Consider the following 22,802-nt stretch of genomic DNA (forward strand, 5'->3'; position numbering starts at 1 on the left):
GCTGGAAGATTTCTGATTACAGTTTCGATTTCCATGCTTGTGATGGGTCTGTTAAGATCTTCTGTTTCTTCCTGATTCAGTTTTGGAAAGCTATACTTTTCTAAGAATTTTTCCATTTCTTCCAAGTTATCCATTTTATTAGCATATAGTTGCTGATAGTAGTCTCTTATGATCCTTTGTATTTCTGTGTTGTCTGTTGTGATTTCTCCATTTTCATTTCTAATTTTGTTGATTTGATTCTTCTCCCTTTGTTTTTTGATGAGTGTGGCTAATGGCTTTTCAATATTATTTATCTTCTCAAAAAAAACAGCTTTTAGCTTTGTTGATTTTTGCTATGGTCTCTTTTGTTTCTTTTGCATTTATTTCTGCCCTAATTTTTAAGATTTTTTTCCTTCTACTTTTCCTGGGGTTCTTCATTCCTTCCTTTTCTAGTTGCTTTAGGTGTAGAATTAGGTTATTTATTTGACTTTTTTCTTGCTTCTTGAGGTAAGCCTGTATTGCTATGAACCTTCCCCTTAGCACTGCTTTTACAGTGTCCCATAGCTTTTAGGCTGTTTTTATTTTCACTCATTTCTATGCATATTCTAATTTCTTTTTTGATTTCTTCTATGATTTGTTGGTTATTCAGAAGCTTGTTGTTTAGCCTCCATATGTTGGAATTTTTAATAGTTTTTTTTTTTCCTATAATTGAGATCTAATCTTACTGCATTGTGGTCAGAAAAGATGATTGGAATGATTTCAAATTTTTTTTTTAAATTTACCAAGGCTAGATTTATGGCCCAGGATGTGATCTATCCTGGAGAAGGTTCCATGTGCACTTGGGGAAAAGGTGAAATTCATTGTTTTGTTGTGAAATGTCCTATAGATATTAGGTCTAGCTGGTCTATTGTGTCATTTAAAATTTGTATTTCTGTGTTAATTTTCTGTTTAGTTGATCTATCCATAGGTATAAGTGGGGTATTAAAGTCTCCCACTGTTATTGTGTTATTGTTAATTTCCCCTTTCATACTTGTTAGCATTTGCCTTACATATTGTGGTGCTCCTATGTTGGATGCATATATATTTATAATGATCTATGTGTCTGTTTTTGTGCCAGTACTGCTCTGGATTTAATTAGTAGCTTTGTCATATACAGTGTGAAGTCAGAATGGGATTCCTCCATCTCTGTTCTTTCTCAGGATTGTTTTGCCTATTTATAGTCTCTTGTGTGTCCATGAAAATCTTAAAAATTGTCCTAGTTTTTGTGAAAAGTACCATTGCTATTTTGATAGAGATTGGAAAGGAAGATGTAAACTGTTACTCTTTGTAGCTAACATAAGATTATACGTAGAAAAATCCCAAAGAATTCAATAAAGTTGCAGGATCCAAAATTAATGTACAGAAATATACTGCATTTTATACACTAACAATGAACTACCAGAAAGAGAAATTAACCTCCAATTTAAAGTAAATTAAAAACAACACAAAACAGAAAGAAGTGAACAATCTCATTTACCATCACATCAAAAAGAATAACATATAAAGGAATATACCTACCCAAGGAAGCAAAAGACCAATAATCAGAAAATCATAAGACACTGATGAAAGAAATTGAAGACAACATAAGCCGATGGAAAGATAGTTTTCTTGGATTGAAAGAAAAATGGCCATACTGCTGAAGGCAATTTACAATGCAGTGCAATCCCTATCAAAATACCACTCAAGCTTCTTAATTGAGAAAGTTGTAGTTCCATATTTTACTTCTACAGATACTAAGATACCTGAAAATACTAAGAAACCAGTTTCACATGTTCTATTTATATACACTGTATGAAGTATAGGAATGGTATATTCACTTACGGAAAACCACCAGATCTTCTTTGTATAATTATCCTGAAGCTGTGCATTACACTGTAGTCAGTCAATCTTTCTTTCTCTGACTCACTCTCTCTGTCTCTCATGAGTGCATGCAGGCAGTTTGCTTATAACTGCTGCTGCTAAGTCGCTTCAGTTGTGTCTGACTCTGTGTGACCCCAGAGACGGCAGCCCACCAGGCTCCCCTGTCCCTGGGATTCTCCAGGCAAGAACACTGGAGTGGGTTGCCATTGCCTTCTCCAATGCATGAAAGTGAAAGTGAAGTTCACTTCACTTGCTTATAACTAGAGGCTTAAAAATCAAGTAGCTTTAATCAATTCCTATAGAAGTTTGAGCAAAGAATATCCAGACATCAAAAATAATTTGAAGGGAATGGATATTTTCATAAATATATTCTAGTGTGTTGATAAGGAAGATAATTTGGGGAATAAATAGCCAAGGACACAGGCAATAAGAGTAGCAGGTAACAACTTGTGTATTGCTTAGTCTATACCATGCTGTACTGATCATACCTTACACAGTTTACCTTAAGACACAACCTTACATGGTAGGTAATACTATTACCTCCATTTTACAGATGACAAAACTGAGACCTGGGAAGACAGTTTGCTCCAGATTAGACCTCAGGCAGTGTGGCTTTAAAATCCCCACTCTTAATCACTCTGCGTGCATGCTAAGTCTCTTCAGTCATGTCCAACTCCATTGCTGCAATGCAATTTATAGCTAGTTAATCTCCTCAATGTACTTAAAACACAGGTTTTAAGAAGTTGCTTTTTTTTAAAGACCACTATTTGGGGGTACAGTTGCTAAAATATTGCTTTTCCCCCCTAAATGTATCTCTAAAGAAAAGAATATGTCCACAAAAATAATTTTGAATTTTTTTAATGCACAAAAAGAACATCCCAGAAACAGAACAAGTATTGATTTATTAACGATGAAGCACTATATAAAGAAGCCCCCTCCCCACTTAGTAAATAGGAATATAGTTTAAATAGATGTGAAAGGAAGTGAACACTTTAGGATTAAATGCAAACCCTAAAGTTGTATACAACATTCATATATGGCTTATCTCATAGCAATATTATTTTCATAATGATGTACATGACATTTATACTTTATGGTAAGATGCTTTTGACTCAAAAGTTAAACAAAAATGCAAAGAGGTAGTTTAGCCAATGCAAGGTGAGAAAAAAGGCTTTTTACCTTGCTTTGTTTTTTCCCCTCAAAAAATTCTTCAACCATTCCTTTTGGTTCTAATTTTCTTCTGGATCATCCAAGAAAATAATAATGTTTCTGGAAGAAGCATCATTATCAAAACCCTCTAAGAACTGATACCCCCTAGTGGACAACGGTGTTTTTGAAAACAACTACTCTGAAAGTCACCTGGGACGTCTCCACAGGGTTCCTCTCTCAGTCTTGAATCAGAAATTCTGGTTCAAGGGGGCCCTGTTAAGATCTGACCAGTAATTGTAGGAATTCCTCATGTTTTCTCCTCCAATTCTATGCATGGTCTCATGAGGTGGTCATTTCAGCACTGACCCAAGAATATTGGTAGGTGCTCTGTCATTGCAAGTCAGGAACTGCTTTAAATAAAAACTATACATATTGAAGTTTGAAAGTAAAAATTTGAAAAATTCTCTAGCTGGCCTGTGAAACTGCATGAGTAGTAGTATAAGTAACTGCATGTAATTGCACATGCAGTTGTGTTTCATAAAGTCATCACATCTTAGACTCAAAGGCAGTTTTTGGCTTCTGACCTCCAGATGCCTCATGCGTTAGCTATGGTGAGGAGTGGGGAAGGTCTATTGATATTCAAATTCTTTGACAGGAGTCATTTGATCCTATGTACAAACTAGCTTATCCTATCTTTACAATGAGAAGTAAGCCCACAAAGAGAAGTTTCAAGGGGCAGCAAAACACTCATCAATTCGCAAAACTAGAACAGTCATTTACAGGACAATGGTTAGAAACCACTAGAAACGGGAGACATAACATTAATTGGGTATGACTTGTGACACAGAAAAAAAGCATAAATATACAGTAAATAAGAGGTTTATATGCAGCCCCAGCAGGGTATGTACACATCCGAGCTGCTGTGAAACTGAGCAGGAATTCCTGCTGCTAAGAGCAGTCTCCGGACACAACAGTTGGAAGGTAACAGATGCTGAGAACAATGTGTGGTAACACTAGGCAGATATCCACATACACTGATGCTTGAAAATGCACAACGTGGGAAACACAGGTCACAAGTGAAACAGCACTTTGCCTGCCAAGGGTTGTCCTTCCATAAATATGCACAAGTCAGTTCTCCAGTCGAGGGGGTGGGGGTTCTGCAGCCTTGCACCTCCGGGCAGGCAGCCTCGCCGCCTCGGGGCACACAGGGAACCCAGTCACAGGCTCTACAACTCACTCCTGCTGCCTTGGCTGCAGGTCGCAATCGCCCACCTTCACAGTCTCCCGATGCAAATCAAAGCATAAATAACATAGAGCCCACGCTTGCGGGTCCTCCTTTCCCAAGGTTACTGGGAACAGGTACCGGTCAGAGCAGCACAAATGCCGCCACCACGTCCAGGAGTGGAGAGTAGCTGTGTGCACTTTTGCAAAAAAACACCACCCCCTGCCCTCCACCCAAAACAAAGCAAAACCTCCACCCTCCGTGTCTTTTATTTTACTGGTTAGCTCTGTCTGTAGCTAGGAAGACGCTGTGTTGCTCCTGGGCTCTTTCTATCAGCTTCCTCTTCTTTTTCTTGTTCTTTTTCTCCTTTGCTTTTGGAGTTCTCTTCCCTACAATAACCGGAAGAGAAAGAAATGAAGACATGTCAGAAAAGGCTCTTGCTCTTGGAAAGAAAACACAAAACATTAAGAGTTTTACACAAAGCCCATCTGGAAAACATCACCTATGGAAAAAGCAGCCTCAAAGAGAAAATTGTTCACATTAATTTTGATGGAATAATAATAATTTACTAAATTGGATATGCTGTCTCAGAGACTGATCTTCCCGTTACAGGGAACTGGCATATTTAAAAACCTCCCAGCGGCCTGATCAGTCTTGCAAATATCATTCTGCCACAAAAATTCCATTTATCCCCTCCTCCTTTTAACAATGCTGCCCTGTGCTAGACATCTTTACATCTTTCCACTGCTCCATATGTCAGTGGGTCAAAAGAAAATAAGCATTTATCTACAGTAAATATACCAGAAGTTTCAAACGCCCCTCTCCCTGTCCCAAGGGAGAAAAAAATGTCTAGCTTTTAACATTATTCCCTCAGTGTTCTCCAAGGCCAATATTTGAAATGACATATGTGGAATACCTCTTTATTTTCTACAAAAATTCATGGGGACATCATTTATTATGTGGTTTATGGCTTTTTATATAAATCTTCCTAACCAAGGTATTCTTACTGAGAGCAAGAAAAATGCTTGTTTCTGAGGAACTAGTAGGGGTGTGTCTTACTACCAGAAAACAGTCACACCCTGTTATTCCTGTTTTTCCTTTTCACCTTAGCCACTAGGAAGCCCAGACCACAGCTAAATAGTTGAGGTTTTCCTCCATCAGGAGTTTGGGGATGCAGTTTTCCCTTGGTCTCTGCTGTATTTGACTTCTTCCACTTTGTGGTTACCATTTCCAGTCTTCATAAGGTCTCAACATTTCTTTGCAAGTATGTCTACATCGAACTGTGAGAAAAAAGAATAAGGAACATAGATTTTGCTTTAGGTCCTTTGCCCTCTTTGAGTTCTAAGCACATAGGAATCATGGGACTTTGTGAACAGGAAGGAGCTTGAAAGTTCATCTGCATTTGTAGTTTGGTACTGTACACCTTCAGTACAGGAACGTTCTTCTTCACAGAGTAAAAAGAATCCTGTCAGCTCTTTTTCCCCTTCTACCTGTCCCTACTTCCAATTTTATCATGTAGTTACACAAAACGTAAGCTTTCTCTTCCTGTGAGGTATAGCTATTTGGTACCACAGATAGAACATTCCATTCTAATCCATGATCTCCATCCTTCCTACATCTAAGAAATCCAATATTCCTGAGATCCTTTTATTACACAGACATAGCTGGTCAGCTTTTCAGTCCAGAGAGTGAAGGTGGCTGATGACACGACATGGAAAATAAACAGACCAGAGGTTAGGATGATAGATACGTGCTGTAGGAAACTAGAGTCATCCAAGATTAAAGGAGGTCATGGGACTTTTAAGTGAGGAAGGTGGTTCTCATTTCTCCTCTTTCTGATCAGAAATGGTCTGTTTTGTTTGAGAATGGAAAATAGTCTCACCATGAGATGCTGGCACCTGGTAGGCACATAGTTGGTATTCAATAAGTACAACTTTGCTGAGTTAAACTTTTTATCACAAGAACAAAGATAGGATGCTATGGTAAAATAATAAGAATATAAGGGTACCCTCATATTAAATTATAAATGTCCTTGAAGTTAACTTCTGGTTCTCATTAAATTCTGGCATTAATGTTATAATGGCATTTTGCCATCTTTAAATGTAGTTAATCCTACCCAGTGAAACTTTAGTGGAAGCCTTCATTAATCAAAGAAACTGTAAAGTTACAACTATTTTGTAACACTGTGTCTAATGATGAGACACACCTAATGAGGGCAGAGAAATACTTAACATAAAATAGCATATTTTAAAAGAAGCTCCACTTATAAAGTTTAATGAAGGTTTTCTTAGTTCTATGTTCTCTCTAAAAAAAAAATCTTTTGTTTAAAAAATTCACTGCTGACTACCATTTAAAAATTCAGTCCATTTCTGTTTCATTTATTTAAAGGCTGGAATTTCTTTTAGAATCAAAACAAAATTAAATGAAAAAATATTTATGCAAACATTCCTAGATTTTAATATTTGTTAAGATATATGCTGAATATACATTATTTAAAGAAAACGTCACAATCATCATTTCAACTCTTCATATAAATTATGTAGTTGAATGTTAAATGTCCCCTACTTTCACTAACAGCAAATCCATGCTTAATGACTGAAAAGAGAAGGTTACTTTCCTGTCACTTACCTAATGTATTATTGTGATGTAACTGTAAGTGCCAAGTGTTTTTGTGTTTGCTGGCTGATAGAACACTGTGGGGTAAGGAAGTTATTCAGTATTTGCATAAGGCAGTTCATATTGTGGCAGAAAATTCAGAAATGCTTCTGAAAACTTATTACCAGTGTGATAATCATACAATCATATAAAATAAGTTATATGGTACTGGTTCCAACTAGAGATGTTTCGGGAGATTTTATTGCAACCCTAAAATTTGCCTTAGACCTCTCTCTTAAATGACATCTCTGTGCTATTGGTTCATTGCTGGGCTTTGCTTTTGGTCAGCCCTATTTCTCATGTAGGATATATTGCAAACACCAAAGGCTTAAAGCTGGTTAGCCAAGATTTGACCATGGACAGTCCTAAATGAACTGAAAACATTTTGTGGTCCATAGTAGGTTGTTTTGGCTTTAAGCCAACTCTGAGTAATAAACTATTAAAATATAACCTACCATAAGGTATGGAAGGGGTCTTGCACACATTTTCTGAACTCTACTAAGATTTTCAGATATAAAGAATTGGGAAGATTAAACCTAATAAAATATATATATTTGAAGGTAAGTTATATTGGACATGTGAGCATGTTAATTCATTTCCACTTAAGTTCTCAACATCTGTGACTATGAAATTAGACCCAGAGAATAACTTCTGTACTTTCAGATTATTTCACATTATCAAGCACATTCACCCTGAGCATTTAAGGGCAAATATGATGCTAGTCACCCAAAGAGTAATTCAACTCATGAACCTAACTTTCTTAGTTCACAAGAGAAAATGTTCTGCCCAAGATGAGCAGAAAAGGTTTGAGTTTTATGAGGAGATTGTCAGCCTTCAGGTATGTTCAACTCCAGTGAAAAATTCTGCATATCCTAGGTACTTGAGAGTTGTCTTAAGTCACTATCAGAAGAATCTCTTCAAGATCAGGCAGAATTTGATCTACAGAGCAAATATTAACAGCCCTGTTATGTAAATGCAAGAAGATGACTGGCCCAGATATTACAATTTTTAAGGAAAACATTGCATTTAATAGAGAAAGGCCCCTCTGGGAGGTAAGAAACCCGGTAGGTAGGCAGTCTTGTAACTGAGTTGTCTAGTAACACATTATGGCTGTGACTTTCAGTTTTGACATTTATAAAATAAAGATACTACAACCATCTTTCCCCTTGAAGCTTATGAGGCATTATGTAAAAAGGTTGTGTTCCTAGGATGAAAAGATGTGTAAAATATCATGAGCGAGACATGATTATCATCAAAATGAACAAAGTTAGAAGGATGCTATCAAAGCTACACTAACCAACATAATGACATTGACTTGCACACATGTGGAAATGGTCCCACAGGATAACCTATCAACTCTTCTACAGAAAAAGGTGAACAGTCCCTTATGGAAATACTCGTAACATCTAGCTGGAGATTGCTGCTATTAGAATCAGAAATAGGATAGATTATTTTGAACCAAGGTATCAGTCAGGCTCACAAATTACATGAAGCTGTGAAAATACCGGCTCCACTGCCAGTCAAACATGAATTCCATTCTTTCATAAGCTCCTTAATTCAAGGAAGGTCTTCAAATGATTTTTCCTCTTACTATATTTAGAGTCTTTTCATCATTGGAACAATGGTTCTTGTACATACATCAGTAACATACCGTGGCTGTCTAGGGTTTACATTTTGATTACTAAGTGCTTTGAGAAAGATTTCCTTATGGTAAATACAATACAAAAAAATTGAAAAATAAATTCAGTAGCTGTGACTATGGAAAAAGATAAAAGCTTTTCTCTGTAGACACACATGTACACACACAACAGGGCAAAGTAAGCCACATTATGCAAATGTAATTGACCATAATTACCATTGTTATAGCCACAACTATGATGAAGAGGCTAATCACCTGAAACCAGTACCAATTTTTACTAAATTTTAATGATAAGTCTGTGATGTTGACTGGAACCTGGGCTTCACTGTATTTATGAAATTCAGTATGGGGACTTGGGAGTCACCTCCAGTGCTCCTTCAAAGCAGCTGAAACTGAGGACTAGAAGTCTGTAACTACTGACTCAATGAATCTTAGTCTTCAGATGGGGTGCTGGATGCATAACATAAGGTTGCTTCAACATCTAAAGCCACAAGGACTGAGATGTAGACAATAAACAGAAATTGGGTTATTTCTCTTTTTTTGTATGAGCAACTTCAGTTTGCCCGATAGCAACTGAGAAGTATTTATTCAAGAGTGATTGATAATTCTCTGGTAAAGTGCCAGCTGCTTCCTGAAATACTTTAAAAGCTAAAAATAAACACACAAAAGACAAATATAATTCATAAAGGAAGTAAAATAGCTATTAAGTATATTTCAAGAATCAAATCTCATAATTAAAACCTCCAACTAGAATGAGTTGTCACTGCGAAAATTCTTAAAATATGTAAAAGCTAGCGAGACTGTGATAAGATAGGCATCAGGATGCATTATGAGAATATAAAATTGATACAGCCTTTTTGAAAAGCCATCTGGCAATGTATACAAAAGCATTAAAAATATTCTTAACTTTTGACTCAGATCTAGAAATCTAGCATAGGAAAGTGACGTAAAGTTGGACAGAGATTTACATGTAAGAGATGTTTACTATTATTCTAGAAAAATTGCAAATTACCTAAATGTCCTACTATAATTTTTCATGACTTCTTTTTTTATGATTACAGAAATAATGGTTTGTTTTCAGCTATGAAGTTTTTTGTATTTTAAGGCCATGACAAATTTATTCCTAGGAGTACTACTATAACTTGTCCCTAAAACTTATCATAATGAGTATAAGGAAAAGCCTGTCATTCAGAAGCATTCATACTGTGGTGGTAAGCATGTTCCTCAGTAGGGTCATCAGTCACAAAAGTATCTAAGCCGTGAAACCTTAAGAACTACTACCTAAATATTTTAGACATTAAGCTCACAAAGCTTCTTTTATCTAGAAAGGAGTCCAAAGAGGCAAATATGATGAACATGACTGGGACCTACCCCTCTATATTCTACACAGCCTAAGATAAAAATCTTACCACTGTTCATAATGGTTCAGAACAACATATTGATGGTTATTTATTTACATCAGCTGGAGAGCTAGAGAGAGTGAGCTAGAATAGTGAGTCTATTTACTCCTTGATAACAGTAGTACAAAGTTCATTAATTGTATTTTTATCTGGTTTTTAAAAAATGCACTCCACTAAAAACATTTCATAGAGAGACTGTTGTCTTTTTAAAGGACTGGCAAATTGTTCAATAGCTGTTTGATGACTATGATCAAATTTTCTTTGAGAAAATTTTAGGGACAATCCAATAAACATCATGGTATTGAAAAACAACAAGCCACCTAGTAAGGAAGCTTTACTAGAATCTTGAATTTCAAGTCATAATTTGAAACTTCCAAGTACTCACTTAATCTTTTCATCTTTATATATATATATATATATATACATATATATATACATATATAAAAGAGCATGTGCTTTTAAAATATGCACACAATCTGGAGATAACTTACTAGTTATCTTGTTCATATTACAAGGCCATTGGTGGAGAGTAACAACCATCCAAAGTAAAAAAAAACCAAGAAAATGGGTTTCTCTGAACATATAACATGATTCAGAATTCAGAATACGTACTGCCTATGCAGAGTTATACTAACTTGTAAGCACTAACTCAATAAACCAATTCTGTGTATCATCTGTAAAATTGTACTGTTCTTTGTTGCAAAAAGACAGTTACAAAATGGCTTCCTTTCTCTCTGAGGCCTCTCTACTCTTCTCAGAGACAATTTAGTAGGCATGAGGTCTGTTGCCTATTTTGCTGAAAGGGAAGTCCCATTTAGTTTAAAAATCTTATTTCATGGTTCAAACTGATGAGAGTAGAAGAGAAAAAGTAATCCTGAGGTTAGCCTAAACCTTTATGAATTAAGTGTATTACCACTAAGATGTACTGCATGTGGTATTTCAAAATTTCCTCAGTGAGTAGCTCTAGAAAAAATTATTGTTCTTCAGGTATAGGACACAACTTCTATTCCTGATAGAATATTCTATCAGGATATCACAACCATTCCTGAGTCCTTATCAACTCATGTGAAGCAATAGAGATTACAGAAAAGTAACTTGAATAATATCTGAGTTTGTTCTATACAATATTGATCACTCCAAGTTCTTTGATATCTGGGACCTCAAACAGAAAAGGAAAATCAATTTAGACAAAGTTCCATAGAGTTTAAGATGAGTGAGAATAAACAGAGAGGTGGCTTCCAAAATATCTCAAGTTGTTTTCATAACTACTTTAGATTCACTGTAAAGGACAAAGAGTTTCAGGGTAGAGAAGATTGAAATATCCTGTCCAAAATTTCATTTGTGTGAAAAAACAAATATATAACTCTACCACAAGGGGGCAATAATTCACTTTTACTGTAAGAATATCTCTGGTTTAAAATATATATACAGGGGAGGTTTTAGGCTCTCACGTCTTAGACACTTTCTTTTAACCCCAACTGAAGGTCTTTTTTTTTTGGCTGGCAATGGTAAGCTTTGTAATGGACTAAAGAGTACATAGCATGATCCGAATGCAGGATGAGGAAAAATATAGTAATTACATTACTATTAAAAAGATGTTTGAAGGTAAAGGAGGTGAAGAAGAAAGAAAACAATTAAGATGAAATCTGCTGAAATTATGCAAACATGGATTTAGGAGGAAAAAAGTATTATTCATAAACTCAGGTTTCCACTTTCTTACGAGGAAAGTTAACCTACCTGCAAACAGTAGGCCTTTTTCTCTTCACATCTCTTTATCTATGAGAATGGCATTGTAAATATAAAAATGATCTTCATTATCTTTTGGTCCAGGAAATGCACGGAGACTTAATATCAAGTACAAAAGCTGATCACTAGGTGATGATTCCTAACCGAGGCTTCTGCTGGCGTTGGCTTCCCAGCCTCAGTCAGTGGGCTGTGTTCAAAAGAGTGGAGAGACAGCAAGTATGCCTGACATCACTACCCTCTGCTCTAGTCCAGCTCTGCTAAATGCTTTAGAAATGAAGCAGGCCAGGCATACAAAACTCAAGTGACCCATCCAAGTTCCTATAGCTAATCAGCAGCAGAGCTGGATTTGGAACCAGCTTTCAGTATTTCTCTCTCAATTTTATAGCTTTAAAAGTCCCTGGATAAGGACACAGCAATAGTTACTTTTCAAAAGACAGAAAAGCATTAGACAACTAATATTGCTCTGACAGACTTCTAGGAGGAAAGTCCATGACCTCATCTTAACTGAAAACCCTTTATGAACTGGTAAGTACAGCGTACATGACTTACAGCTTATCTGTAACTTAGACTTTCTGTAAATTTATACTGCATTGATTCATTGCTTATTCTTTTCCATACATTTTATCAAGATGCAATCTATGAAATTTCTTGAGGGGGTAAGTGTATTGGTGAACATTCTGTTCTAGACTACGCATTTTAAGCACTTCATGCACAGTCTCATGTAACTGAACATCATCAAAAAATGTAAGAACCAAACCATTCTGCTGGGATGTCGTACAACCACGCACCCTGTTTACTCAAAATAAATAAAATTTGCAGAAAACCATCAAGTTCTGCAGAGAAAATGATACTGATTTTATTTGATTAGGAGTGATGGGATAAGCAGAGAAGAATTTCAAGTTGCTCCAAAGCTGACTTCATACTGTAACGGAAGGTACCTTTTAAGATAATTCTATTTGAATAAGATGATTTAATCCCTTCATCTTGATCTTCAATCAATAGCCATTAACTAAATGAAAAAAGAAGTCCAAGAAATGATATTTAGGACTATCATCATATGGCAAGCATTTATTTAATTTGGACTCCACACAATTTGGAACTTGAAGACATACCTACAAGTAAAAAGAACATAAGTACTGGCTTCTATATGGTAGCCACATCAGAGCGTGGGTTATCAGTCTAGCCTATGGCACACCTAGGTGTCAGGCCCTACATGAGGACAGTCAACACGGGGTGACATGAGGGGATGGGCGCTCCAGCCTCCATAAATGTGTCCCCTCCCCTGTGCCCTTGCAGTACTTTTAACCTCCCTCCCTAAAATATTGGCCACCTTTTGTTGTAATTTTATGTATGCTTGTATTTCATGGCTACTAATTTGTGAATAAGTACAAATAGCCAGAATTTAATGCCAATATGTGTCACAGAATACTGGTTAGAGACTTTCTAAAAATCAGATATTCACTCAAAGTGATCTCAACTGCTATGGTGAGTTAGAGCAAAGATTTTAACACTGAATATGGTCAGGAGCCAAAACCTGACATCTCTGTCGCCCATCATCAAGTGAACTCTCTTGCTTTTCCTGGGCTCCACAGGGCTTTCGCCCTCAACTACAGTTTACACATGAACTATGAAGAGACCTCTGGCCCTGAAAAAACTCCCATGACCTTTTAGCTCACCTCCCTCTTACAAAAGCCTCAATCTCTTTTGCCCAAATTGCATACTCCCAAGGGAAGAATTCAATGTGCCTTGCTCCCTGTTGAGCTAAAACACAGACAGAGTCATGGATGCCTGGCCAGTCCACGTCCAGCCTGGCAGGGGAGTCCCATGACACTGGATGGGGCGTCTAGGACACATGGTTAAGGACATGGGTTTGGGGGTCAGACAGTCATAGATTCAAACCAGAGCTCTGCCTCTCCAAAGCTAGTCATCCGCTTTTTCTAAGGCTTAGTTTTCTCTTTTCTAGACTGATAATATCAATGGTATCCACCTTGACATTGCTGTAGGGGTAAAGAAAATGTCAAGTTTCAGATACTCTACCTGGCACGTACATGCTAAATCACTTCTAGTGCCAGATGAGGTGCCTCGCGTGTGTTTTCTAATCCTTATGACAGCCTGCGAGGTAAGCATTATTTTCACTTTGCCAATGAGGAAATAGGTTTAGAGAAGTTAAGTAAATAGCTCAGAATCACACGGCTCGGCAGTGAGTCAAACCAACATCTGGCAGATTCTAAAACCTGTACTCTTTCCACTATACTCTTTGGATCCCTTGTGCCCAGCAAAACGCCTTTGATCTCATAATCATTTAAATGGCTGCTGAACAAACAAATTAATCAGTAAATACTAGACCAAAGAAAGGCATCAACCTCCCCATCCAGTCCCCCAACACATCAGGGTGCTTGTGGGCTGTATTAGCTCCCCAGTGGACCTGGCCTACAATCTCCATTTCTCATATTAATTATTCTCTGGGGTTAAAGGCCTTCAAAGCCTGTTTCCTGGGGTCAAGCAACACATTTAGCATTTTGAACTCAGTATCAACAGTGCGCCTGTGGTAAAACTCAAGGGAAGATGACACAGGGATGTTGAGAGTGTCAGCTGAGAGTTCCAAGAGCTAGATCATGGGCCAGAGACAGTAGAATCCTCCAAGAAGGTGGTTTGTTTTTTTTCCTAAATGTAGGTTCCCTAGCCATACACTCACTTCTGAATGAAACTTTCAGGAGGGAAAATCCAGAATTTTTGGCTAAGCTTCAGACATGATTCAATGCAAAATCAAGATGATATACAAGTCTAGAACATAAAGCTATGCTGAAAAGGGTGTGGGCAGTAGAGAGAAAGAGCTTTGGAACAGCAGAGAGAAAGGAGAGCTAGTGTGTGCGTGCTCAATTGCTTCAGTCGTGTCCGACTCTGCGACCCCATGGACTGTAGTCCACTAGGGTCCTCTGTTCATGGGATTCTCCAGGCAAGAATACTAGAGTGGGTTGCCCTTTCCTCCTGCAGGGGATCTTCCTGACCCAGAAATCAAACGCCTATTCTCCAGGTGAATTCTTTACCACTGAGCAACCAGGAAAAGCCCAAGGAGTGCTAAACATCCCTTTAAAATAAATAGCATCCTCCTTCCAACTCAGCTGAGAGGTCACTTCCAAATTATGAAATAAGGCAAACCTCTTTGTGCCTGGACTCCCCTCCCAAGGTTCTGCTTGTGGTGATGCTCAAAGAAAGCAGCAGAGATCAAGCTACCAGTGTTGGAAGGCATGTGCACACCTTATCTTTTCATTCAGGCTGGGTTATTCATGCTGTAGATCACTCAGGTTACAGCAGGTTCTTTTCTCCTGTGATTATATCCCACAAACTTGCTTCACCCTATAGACTCTATCAATTCACTCAATATATTCTGTTTTGAAAGATAATCTATTTGGTTTGCCAAAATTCTAGAGTTGGGCAAAAAAAGAAAAAAAATTATAGCTGAAAAAAAATTAAACTTATTATCAACTTTGGAGCTTCTACCTTACTTGGGTACAGATTTGGCACTTTAAACATTGGAAAAACAAGAGAAGTACTCCCTCATACCTGGTGACCAGATACCAGGGGTCTTAAAATATTATTGGCTATATCACAGAAAGGAGGAGACATATTACAAATCTTTTTCCTTCTTTCAGAAAGATACTATGAGTTTCCTTCATGTTATTAAATCATCACGACGATGCTGTTAGCTGTGTGCCAGGACTAAGTGTTTTATATACGTTATCTCATTTCATACTAAAAATATTCCTATGAAATAGATATTCTCTTGGTCCGACTTTGCAGAAGATCCAGAAGGTCAGAGAGGTAAGATGACCTCAGGTGACACGGCCAGTAAGTAGGAGAGTTTGAATTTGAACTCAGTCTGGTCCCAAAGCTTACCCTCTTATCCATTATGCTATACTTTCTCTCATCACCTTTGTGGTGTAATAACTGTGATCTCCTTAGAGGGAAGCAAGTAAGATGGAGTCACTATTACACTCCTCCCTTTAATCATAAAGTCCCACTAATCCTATGATTAGGTCATTCGATTAAACAGTTGAACCATTAAATTCCTAAAATGGGGGCTGGGACTATCATTGGTTTGTTACAAGACCAAGACGATCAAGGGCATATTTTCTTTGTTATTCTTACAAAATAAGCAAAGTAAACAAACACTTGCCAAAATAAATAGTCTCTACAAGTAAAGATCAGACAAATGTTTTGGTCACTGTGAATCTGTGTCAACCACCAGAGTAGCAGCAATGGATTTCAATTAGAAGAAAAATACTTTTCAAGGTACTCTAAATAACATTTCACACAATTAATGATGATTAATTAAATCTAAAGAGCATGTTCCACAAATTAATGATGATTAGAGACATCACATTTCTAAGGTTGTAAAAAGTCTGCAACACTTGCTGGGTTATCTTGAATCCTAGTATCTTTGTGATTCAGTTCAGTTCAGTCGTTCAGTCGTGTCCAACTCTCTGCGACCCCATGAATCGCAGCACACCAGTCCTCCCTGTCCATCACCAACTCCTGGAGTTCACCCAAACTCATGTCCATCGAGTGGGTAATGCCATCCAGCCACCTCATCCTCTATCGTCCCCTTCTCCTCCTGCCCCCAATCCCTCCCAGCTTCAGAGTCTTTTCCAATGAGTCAACTCTTTGCATGAGGTGGCCAAAGTATAGGAGTTTTGGCTTCAGCATCAGTTCCTCAAATGAACACCCAGGACTGATCTCCTTAAGGATGGACTGGTTGGATCTCCTTGCAGTCCAAGGGACTCTCAAGAATCTTCTCCAACACCACAGTTCAAAAGCATCAATTCTTCAGCACCCAGCTTTCCTCACAGTCCAACTCTCACATCCGTACATGACCACTGGAAAAACCTTAGCCTTGACTAGACGGACCTTTGTTGGCAAAGTAATGTCTCTGCTTTTCAATATGCTATCTAGGTTGGTCATAACTTTCATTCCAAGGAATAAGTGTCTTTTAGTTTCATGGCTGTAATCACCATTGGCAGTGATTTTGGAGCCCCAAAAAATAAAGTCTGGCACTGATTCCCAATCTATTTCCCATGAAGTAATGGGACCAGATGCCATGATCTTCGTTTCCTGAATGTTGAGCTTTAAGCCAAGTTTTTCACTCTCCTCTTTCACTTTCATCAAGAGGCTTTTTAGTTCCTCTTCACTTTCTGCCATAAGGGTGGTGTCATCTGCATATCTGAGGTTATTGAGATTTCTCCTCTCAATCTTGATTCCAGCTTGTGCTTCTTCCAGCCCAGTGTTTCTCACGATGTACTCTGCATTTAAGTTAAATAAGCACAGTGTCAATATACAGCCTTGATGTACTCCTTTTCCTATTTGGAACCAGTCTGTTGGTTCCTGTCTAGTTCTAACTGTTGCTTCCTGACCTGCATATAGGTTTCTCAAGAGGCAGGTCAGGTGGTCTGGTATTCCCATCTCTCTCAGAATTTTCCACAGTTTGTTGTGATCCACACAGTCAAAAGCTTTGGCATAGTCAATAAAGCAGAAATAGATGTTTTTCTGGAACTCTCTTGCTTTTCCAATGATCCAGCAGATGTTGGCAATTTGATCTCTGGTTCCTCTGCCTTTTCTAAAACCAGCTTGAACATCTGGAAGTTCACAGTTCACGTATTGCTGAAGCCTGGCTTGGAGAATTTTGAGCATTATTTTACTAGCGTGTGAGATGAGTGCCAATTGTGTGGTAGCTTGAGCATTCTTTGGCATTGCCTTTTTTTGGGATTGGAATGAAAACTGACCTTTTCCAGTCCTTGGGCCACTGCTGAGTTTTCCAAATTTGTTGGCATATTGAGTGCAGCACTTTCACAGCATCATCTTTCAGGATTTGAAATAGTTCAACTGGAATTCCATCACCTTCACTAGCTTTGTTCATAGTGATGCTTTCTAAGGCCCACTTGACTTCACATTCCAGGATGTCTGGCTCTAGGTGAGTGATCACACCATTGTGATTATCTAGGTCATGAAGATCTTTTTTTGTACAGGTCTCCTTGTATTCTTGCCACCTCTTCTTAATATCTTCTGTTTCTGTTAGGTCCAGACCATTTCTGTCCTTTATTGTGCCCATCTTTGTATGAAATATTCCCTTGGTATCTCTAATTTGATTGAGTTAAGTTCAGTCGCTCAGTCGTGTCTGACTGTTTGTGACCCCATGAACTGCAGCACTCCAGGCCTCCCTGTCCATCACCAACTCCTGGAGTTCACTCAGACTCACGTCCATCGAGTCAGTGATGCCATCCAGCCATCTCATCCTCTGTCATCCCCTTCTCCTCCTGCCCCCAATCCCTCTCAGCATCAGAGTCTTTTCCAACTCTTTGCATGATGTGGCCAAAGTACTGGAGTTTCAGCTTTAGTATCATTCCTTCCAAAGAAATCCCAGGGCTGATCTCCTTCAGAATGGACTGGTTGGATCTCCTTGTAGTCCAAAGGACTCTCAAGAGTTTTCTCCAACACCACAGTTCAAAAGCATCAATTCTTCAGCACTCAGCTTTCTTCACAATCCAACTCTCACATCCATACATAACCATTGGAAAAACCATAGCCTTGACTAGACGGACCTTTGTTGGCAAAGTAATGTCTCTGCTTTTCAATATGCTATCTAGGTTGGTCATAACTTTTCTTCCAAGGAGTAAGCCTCTTTTAATTTCATGGCTGCAGTCACCATCTGCAGTGATTTTGATTACCATATATCAAAAGAGCAGAACATAGCTAATTATATTTTCCACAAGTATCTTACTGTTTAATAAAATGAGTTTACTTCCCCACAACTGAAAATGGCATTTCACTCTCCAGAAAGTATACTTAGACTGTTAAATATATATAAGCTAAAATCAAAATAAACTACTTCACATACATACACACACATATACACATAAATATCTGTAGTATTTCCCAAGTGCTGCTTATGTTCATGTTTGTATCACTATGTTCTAATCAGTTTTATTTGACTTATGTGTTAAATAAAAACATGAGAAATGAAAAATTTATGTATAACATGAAAAAATTTAATGTAAATGATTTAAAATAAATCATCACTGAACCAGATATATCCAAGAGGAGACTTGCATTCCAAACTACTATAATTTCAGTAAAGACATCACCTGAAATTTGATAAAAACTACATTTCAAAGTCCTGTGTTGAAACTTGACCTAAAGCTTCAATATGAAAATGGTTATTTTAAAAAGGACTTTTGAGAAATACTACAGAGAATCAAAAAAGATGTCAATGGTCATAGGATATGTTAACAATGATCTTTTAAAATAGAACTGCTCTCAACCTTTCTACATTGTTGCTAATCAAAAATAGATATTAATACAATTATAGCTACAGAGCTATCATACAACCATGTGAAGTGAAAGTCACTCAGTCATGTCTGATCCTTTGTGACCCCTTGGACTATACTAGTCCATAAAATTCTCCAGGCCAGAATACTGGAGTGTGTAGACTTTCCCTTCTCCCAGGGGCTCTTCCCAACCCAGGGATCAAACCCAGGTCTCCCTCATTGCAGGCAGACTCTTTAACAACTGAGCCACAAGGGAAGCCCAAGAATACTGGAGTGGGTAGCCTATCCCCTCTAGAGGGTATCTTCCTGACCCAGGAATTGAACCGGGGTCTCCTGCATTGCAGGCGGATTCTTTACCAACTGAGCTATCAGGGAATACAACCAAAATAATTTCTTTATCTCTTGAAGTTAGAGAGAAAGTTACTGAGAACAGATGTGAAAAGCTTTCTGCTTTACCACTTTTCAAAAATTAGGTAACCATTTTTCTGCCAGTAGCTTAATTAGAACTCAGTTGGAAGATAAGGGATGAATTCAGAAAACTTCTGGAAATCACTTCCCATCAGTTTGATTCTAATACAAAACAGAAATAAATGTGTGGGTGATAAATGTAAGATCGTTACTTATAATTTGATCCTTTTTAGAAGTAATATTGAATTACCCTAATGTGTTTCCACTTGGTTACCTGATGAGAAGAGCTGACTCACTGGAAAAGACCCTGATGCTGGGAAAGATTGAAGGCAGGAGGAGAAGAGGATGACAGAGGATGAGATGGTTGGATGGCATCATCGACTCAATGGACATGAGTCTGAGTAAGTTCTGGGAGACCTTCAGGACAGGGAAGCCTGGTGTGCTGGAATCCATGGGATTGTAAATACAGGACACCACTGAGCAACTAATGTGTTTCCAAGTCTTCTTGTAGAAGAATTTAAAATTCTACCAAATAATGCCATTGAAATATCTTAAATTCTGGTTCACTGAAAGTCTCAGTAGCAATGAGGTATGCAACCAAAATTACCAGGAACAATTTCTCTGAGGTGCGTGTGTGTATTCCTAAGTGCATGTGTATCCAAAATATATGCTCCTCCATAGACTATCTAAACATATTAGTTGAGAGGCCAGCTTACTTCCATGTATGTGTGTTCGTCTTACAGCATACAATTATATATTTTTGGATTATAACCAACAAATTACAAGTTTGTTTTAAAATAACACTAAAAAATTCTGGGGAATTTAAAAATTGTAAACTGAAGAAGGCTTGCAAAATTCCTATGGTAAACATTTATGACTTGGAGTCATCAATAATCAATGCTATTTTTCTGGCTCTGACAAAGAACATTCTGCACTGAACAGCAAAGTTTCTTTAAGGGGCTAGTTTTCATCCATAAAATACAGGAAAATGATTCCTATTAACTTAGAACAGAGCACAACTTAAGATCTCTCTTCCAGCTCCTGTGCTCATAAATAAAATATGGAAATGACCAAAAATATGGACAAGAGGAAGTTGTGTGGTGCCAGGGAAGAAGAGAGGGAGGAAGGAAAGAAAGGGAGAGGAAAATGATTGGTCATTATGGCTACCATTCAACTCAAATGCAAATTGGTCTAGGGGACCGTTTTAGAAATATTTCCTCATTTAGAAATCAATCACTGATATAACTCAAAGACAAGGAGACATTTTCATCATGATAGGATATGATTTTTGAAGCCTTACTAAACTACTACTTGTTAGAGCTTATAAGCTTATATAAAGATTGCTTTGTCATAGGTCCTATCCTAAGGATTTCCATTATAGAAACACCAATGAAACTAGATCCTAAGGAGGTTCTGAACACACGATCTGCTAGGGAAGTGTGCAAGGAAGATGTTATAGAAACAAAATGGTAACATTTGGGTCATATGCATTTTGTTCTAAGCATTAAAGTAAAAAGGCATATGATGGCTATAGTTACTGACACTGTAGTGTGTCTGTGTGCATAGTCATGTCTTACTCTTTGCAACCCTGTGGACTGTAGCCTGCCAGGCTCCTCTGTCCATGGGACTTTCCTGGCAAGAACACTGGAGTGGGTTGCTGTTTCCTCATCCAAGGGGATCTTCCCAATCCAGGGATCAAATCCATGTCTCCCATATCTCCTGCATTGCAGGCAGATTCTTTAATGCTGAACCACTGGGGAAATTTTGCTAAGAGTAGATTTCATGTGTTCTCATCCAACACACAGAACAGTAGGTATGTGAGAAGACATGTTAATTAGCTAAACTGTACTAATCATTTTGTATATGTAAATCAAATCATCATGTACACGCTGCTGCTGCTAAGTCGCTTCAGTCGTGTCCGACTCTGTGCGACCCCATAGACGGCAGCCCACCAGGCTCCCCTGCTAAAGATATACAATTCTTATTTAAAAACTAAGGAAAAGAAAATGGCCATTTGATTTGGTCCCTGGGACACCATCAATGACCTTTAAAGCAGGAGTTCAGAGATGCTGAACGCAGAAACCAGGCTGGCTGCATTAAGTCAGAAATGAGGGAGTCAAGCAGAGAACATAAAGGCTTCACTAGAAAGCGCTGTTCCAAGAAAGAGATGGAAGGAGCAAGCAAGGGACTCTTCAGAATGGGGAAATCTGAGCTTATTGACACCTGAGGAAGAGAAGCAAACAGCACATTGGAGATGCTTTCTATGGCTATGATGTGTCTGGCCACATTCACACAATCAAAGGGATATAAAAAAGCAAAGAGAAGGGACTCTCTCCAGGCAAAACCGCATTAGCACCTTATCTGGTAATATTAGACTTAAGCAAAGGAAACTATTTAATTCCTGTGTATTTCGCTCTGTATCTGGAGTGCAGGGAAATCCAGAGACCATGGACATGTTTAATAACTTTCTTTGGTTCCTGATCCCTTCCTCATACTGTCATTCTTAGATCTCTTTATAAGAGAAAGCCAAAAAATTAATGGTCTTTCCAGCAGGAAAAAATTGAATTAATGTATTCTCTGTGCCAAACTGTGATAATAAAAAGTAAATAAAAGAAAAAGAAAAGTAATATTTGAGCTTAAATCCTTTTCCAAATTCATTTCACGTAACTCTACAAATTGTGCATTACACAAGTTGAGTACACTGATGAAATACTGTGGCTTTTCCATTGAGTAATAAATACTCCCTAATGCCAGCAAATTCTATTTTATAGGTAGAAATTAGATCAGTTCCCATTAAGGGTTATCTGAATGTATAATGTTATGTAGGTAAAGTGTTTTTTCCCTAAGTGTTACTCCATGGGAATTTTATATACTATCAATTACAACTGGTATGCACCAATAACATGTATACATTCAAAAGTAAGCGCAATAAGTATGAAGTAGATTAAAAAATAATGAAGTATTTACATATATGTCTGGTTTAAGTGTAAAGTAATACAATCCTTCTGAAAGGAGACTTTCACCTGTTTCCTTCTAGGAATTTTACGTCTTCAGGTCCTACATTTTGATCTTTAATCCATTTTGAGTTCATTTCTGTTGATGTAAGATAGGGGCCCAAATTCATTCTTTTGCATATGGATATGTAGATTTCCTACAGCCATTTCCTGAAGAGACTATCCTCCCCCCATTGAGCATTCTTGGCTTCTCTGCCAAATATTAGTTGACCTGATGTGTTTGGGTTTACTTCTGTGTGTCTGCTCTTATGCCAGTACTAAACTGTTCTGATTGCTTTGTACCATGGTTTGAAATCAGGAAGTGTGATGCCTCCAGCTTTGTCTTTTCTCAAGATTGCTCTGGCTATTTGGGGTCTTCTATGGTTCCAC

The 22,802-nt window shown here is 37.8% G+C and overlaps 1 protein-coding gene across 1 annotated transcript in view; it reads right to left on the minus strand.

The window, feature by feature from the left end:
- The window catches only part of RSPO2 (R-spondin 2), a 178,772-nt gene continuing 158,690 nt past the window's right edge, over nucleotides 2,721-22,802 (minus strand). Inside the window, exon 6 of the mRNA XM_005689159.3 lies at nucleotides 2,721-4,638. Within this exon, the coding sequence (XP_005689216.1) occupies nucleotides 4,523-4,638 (116 nt within the window). The 3' untranslated portion in view covers nucleotides 2,721-4,522. The remainder of the gene's footprint in view (nucleotides 4,639-22,802) is intronic.

Source organism: Capra hircus, chromosome 14 (genome assembly GCF_001704415.2).
Source record: "Capra hircus breed San Clemente chromosome 14, ASM170441v1, whole genome shotgun sequence".
NCBI lineage: Eukaryota > Metazoa > Chordata > Mammalia > Artiodactyla > Bovidae > Capra > Capra hircus.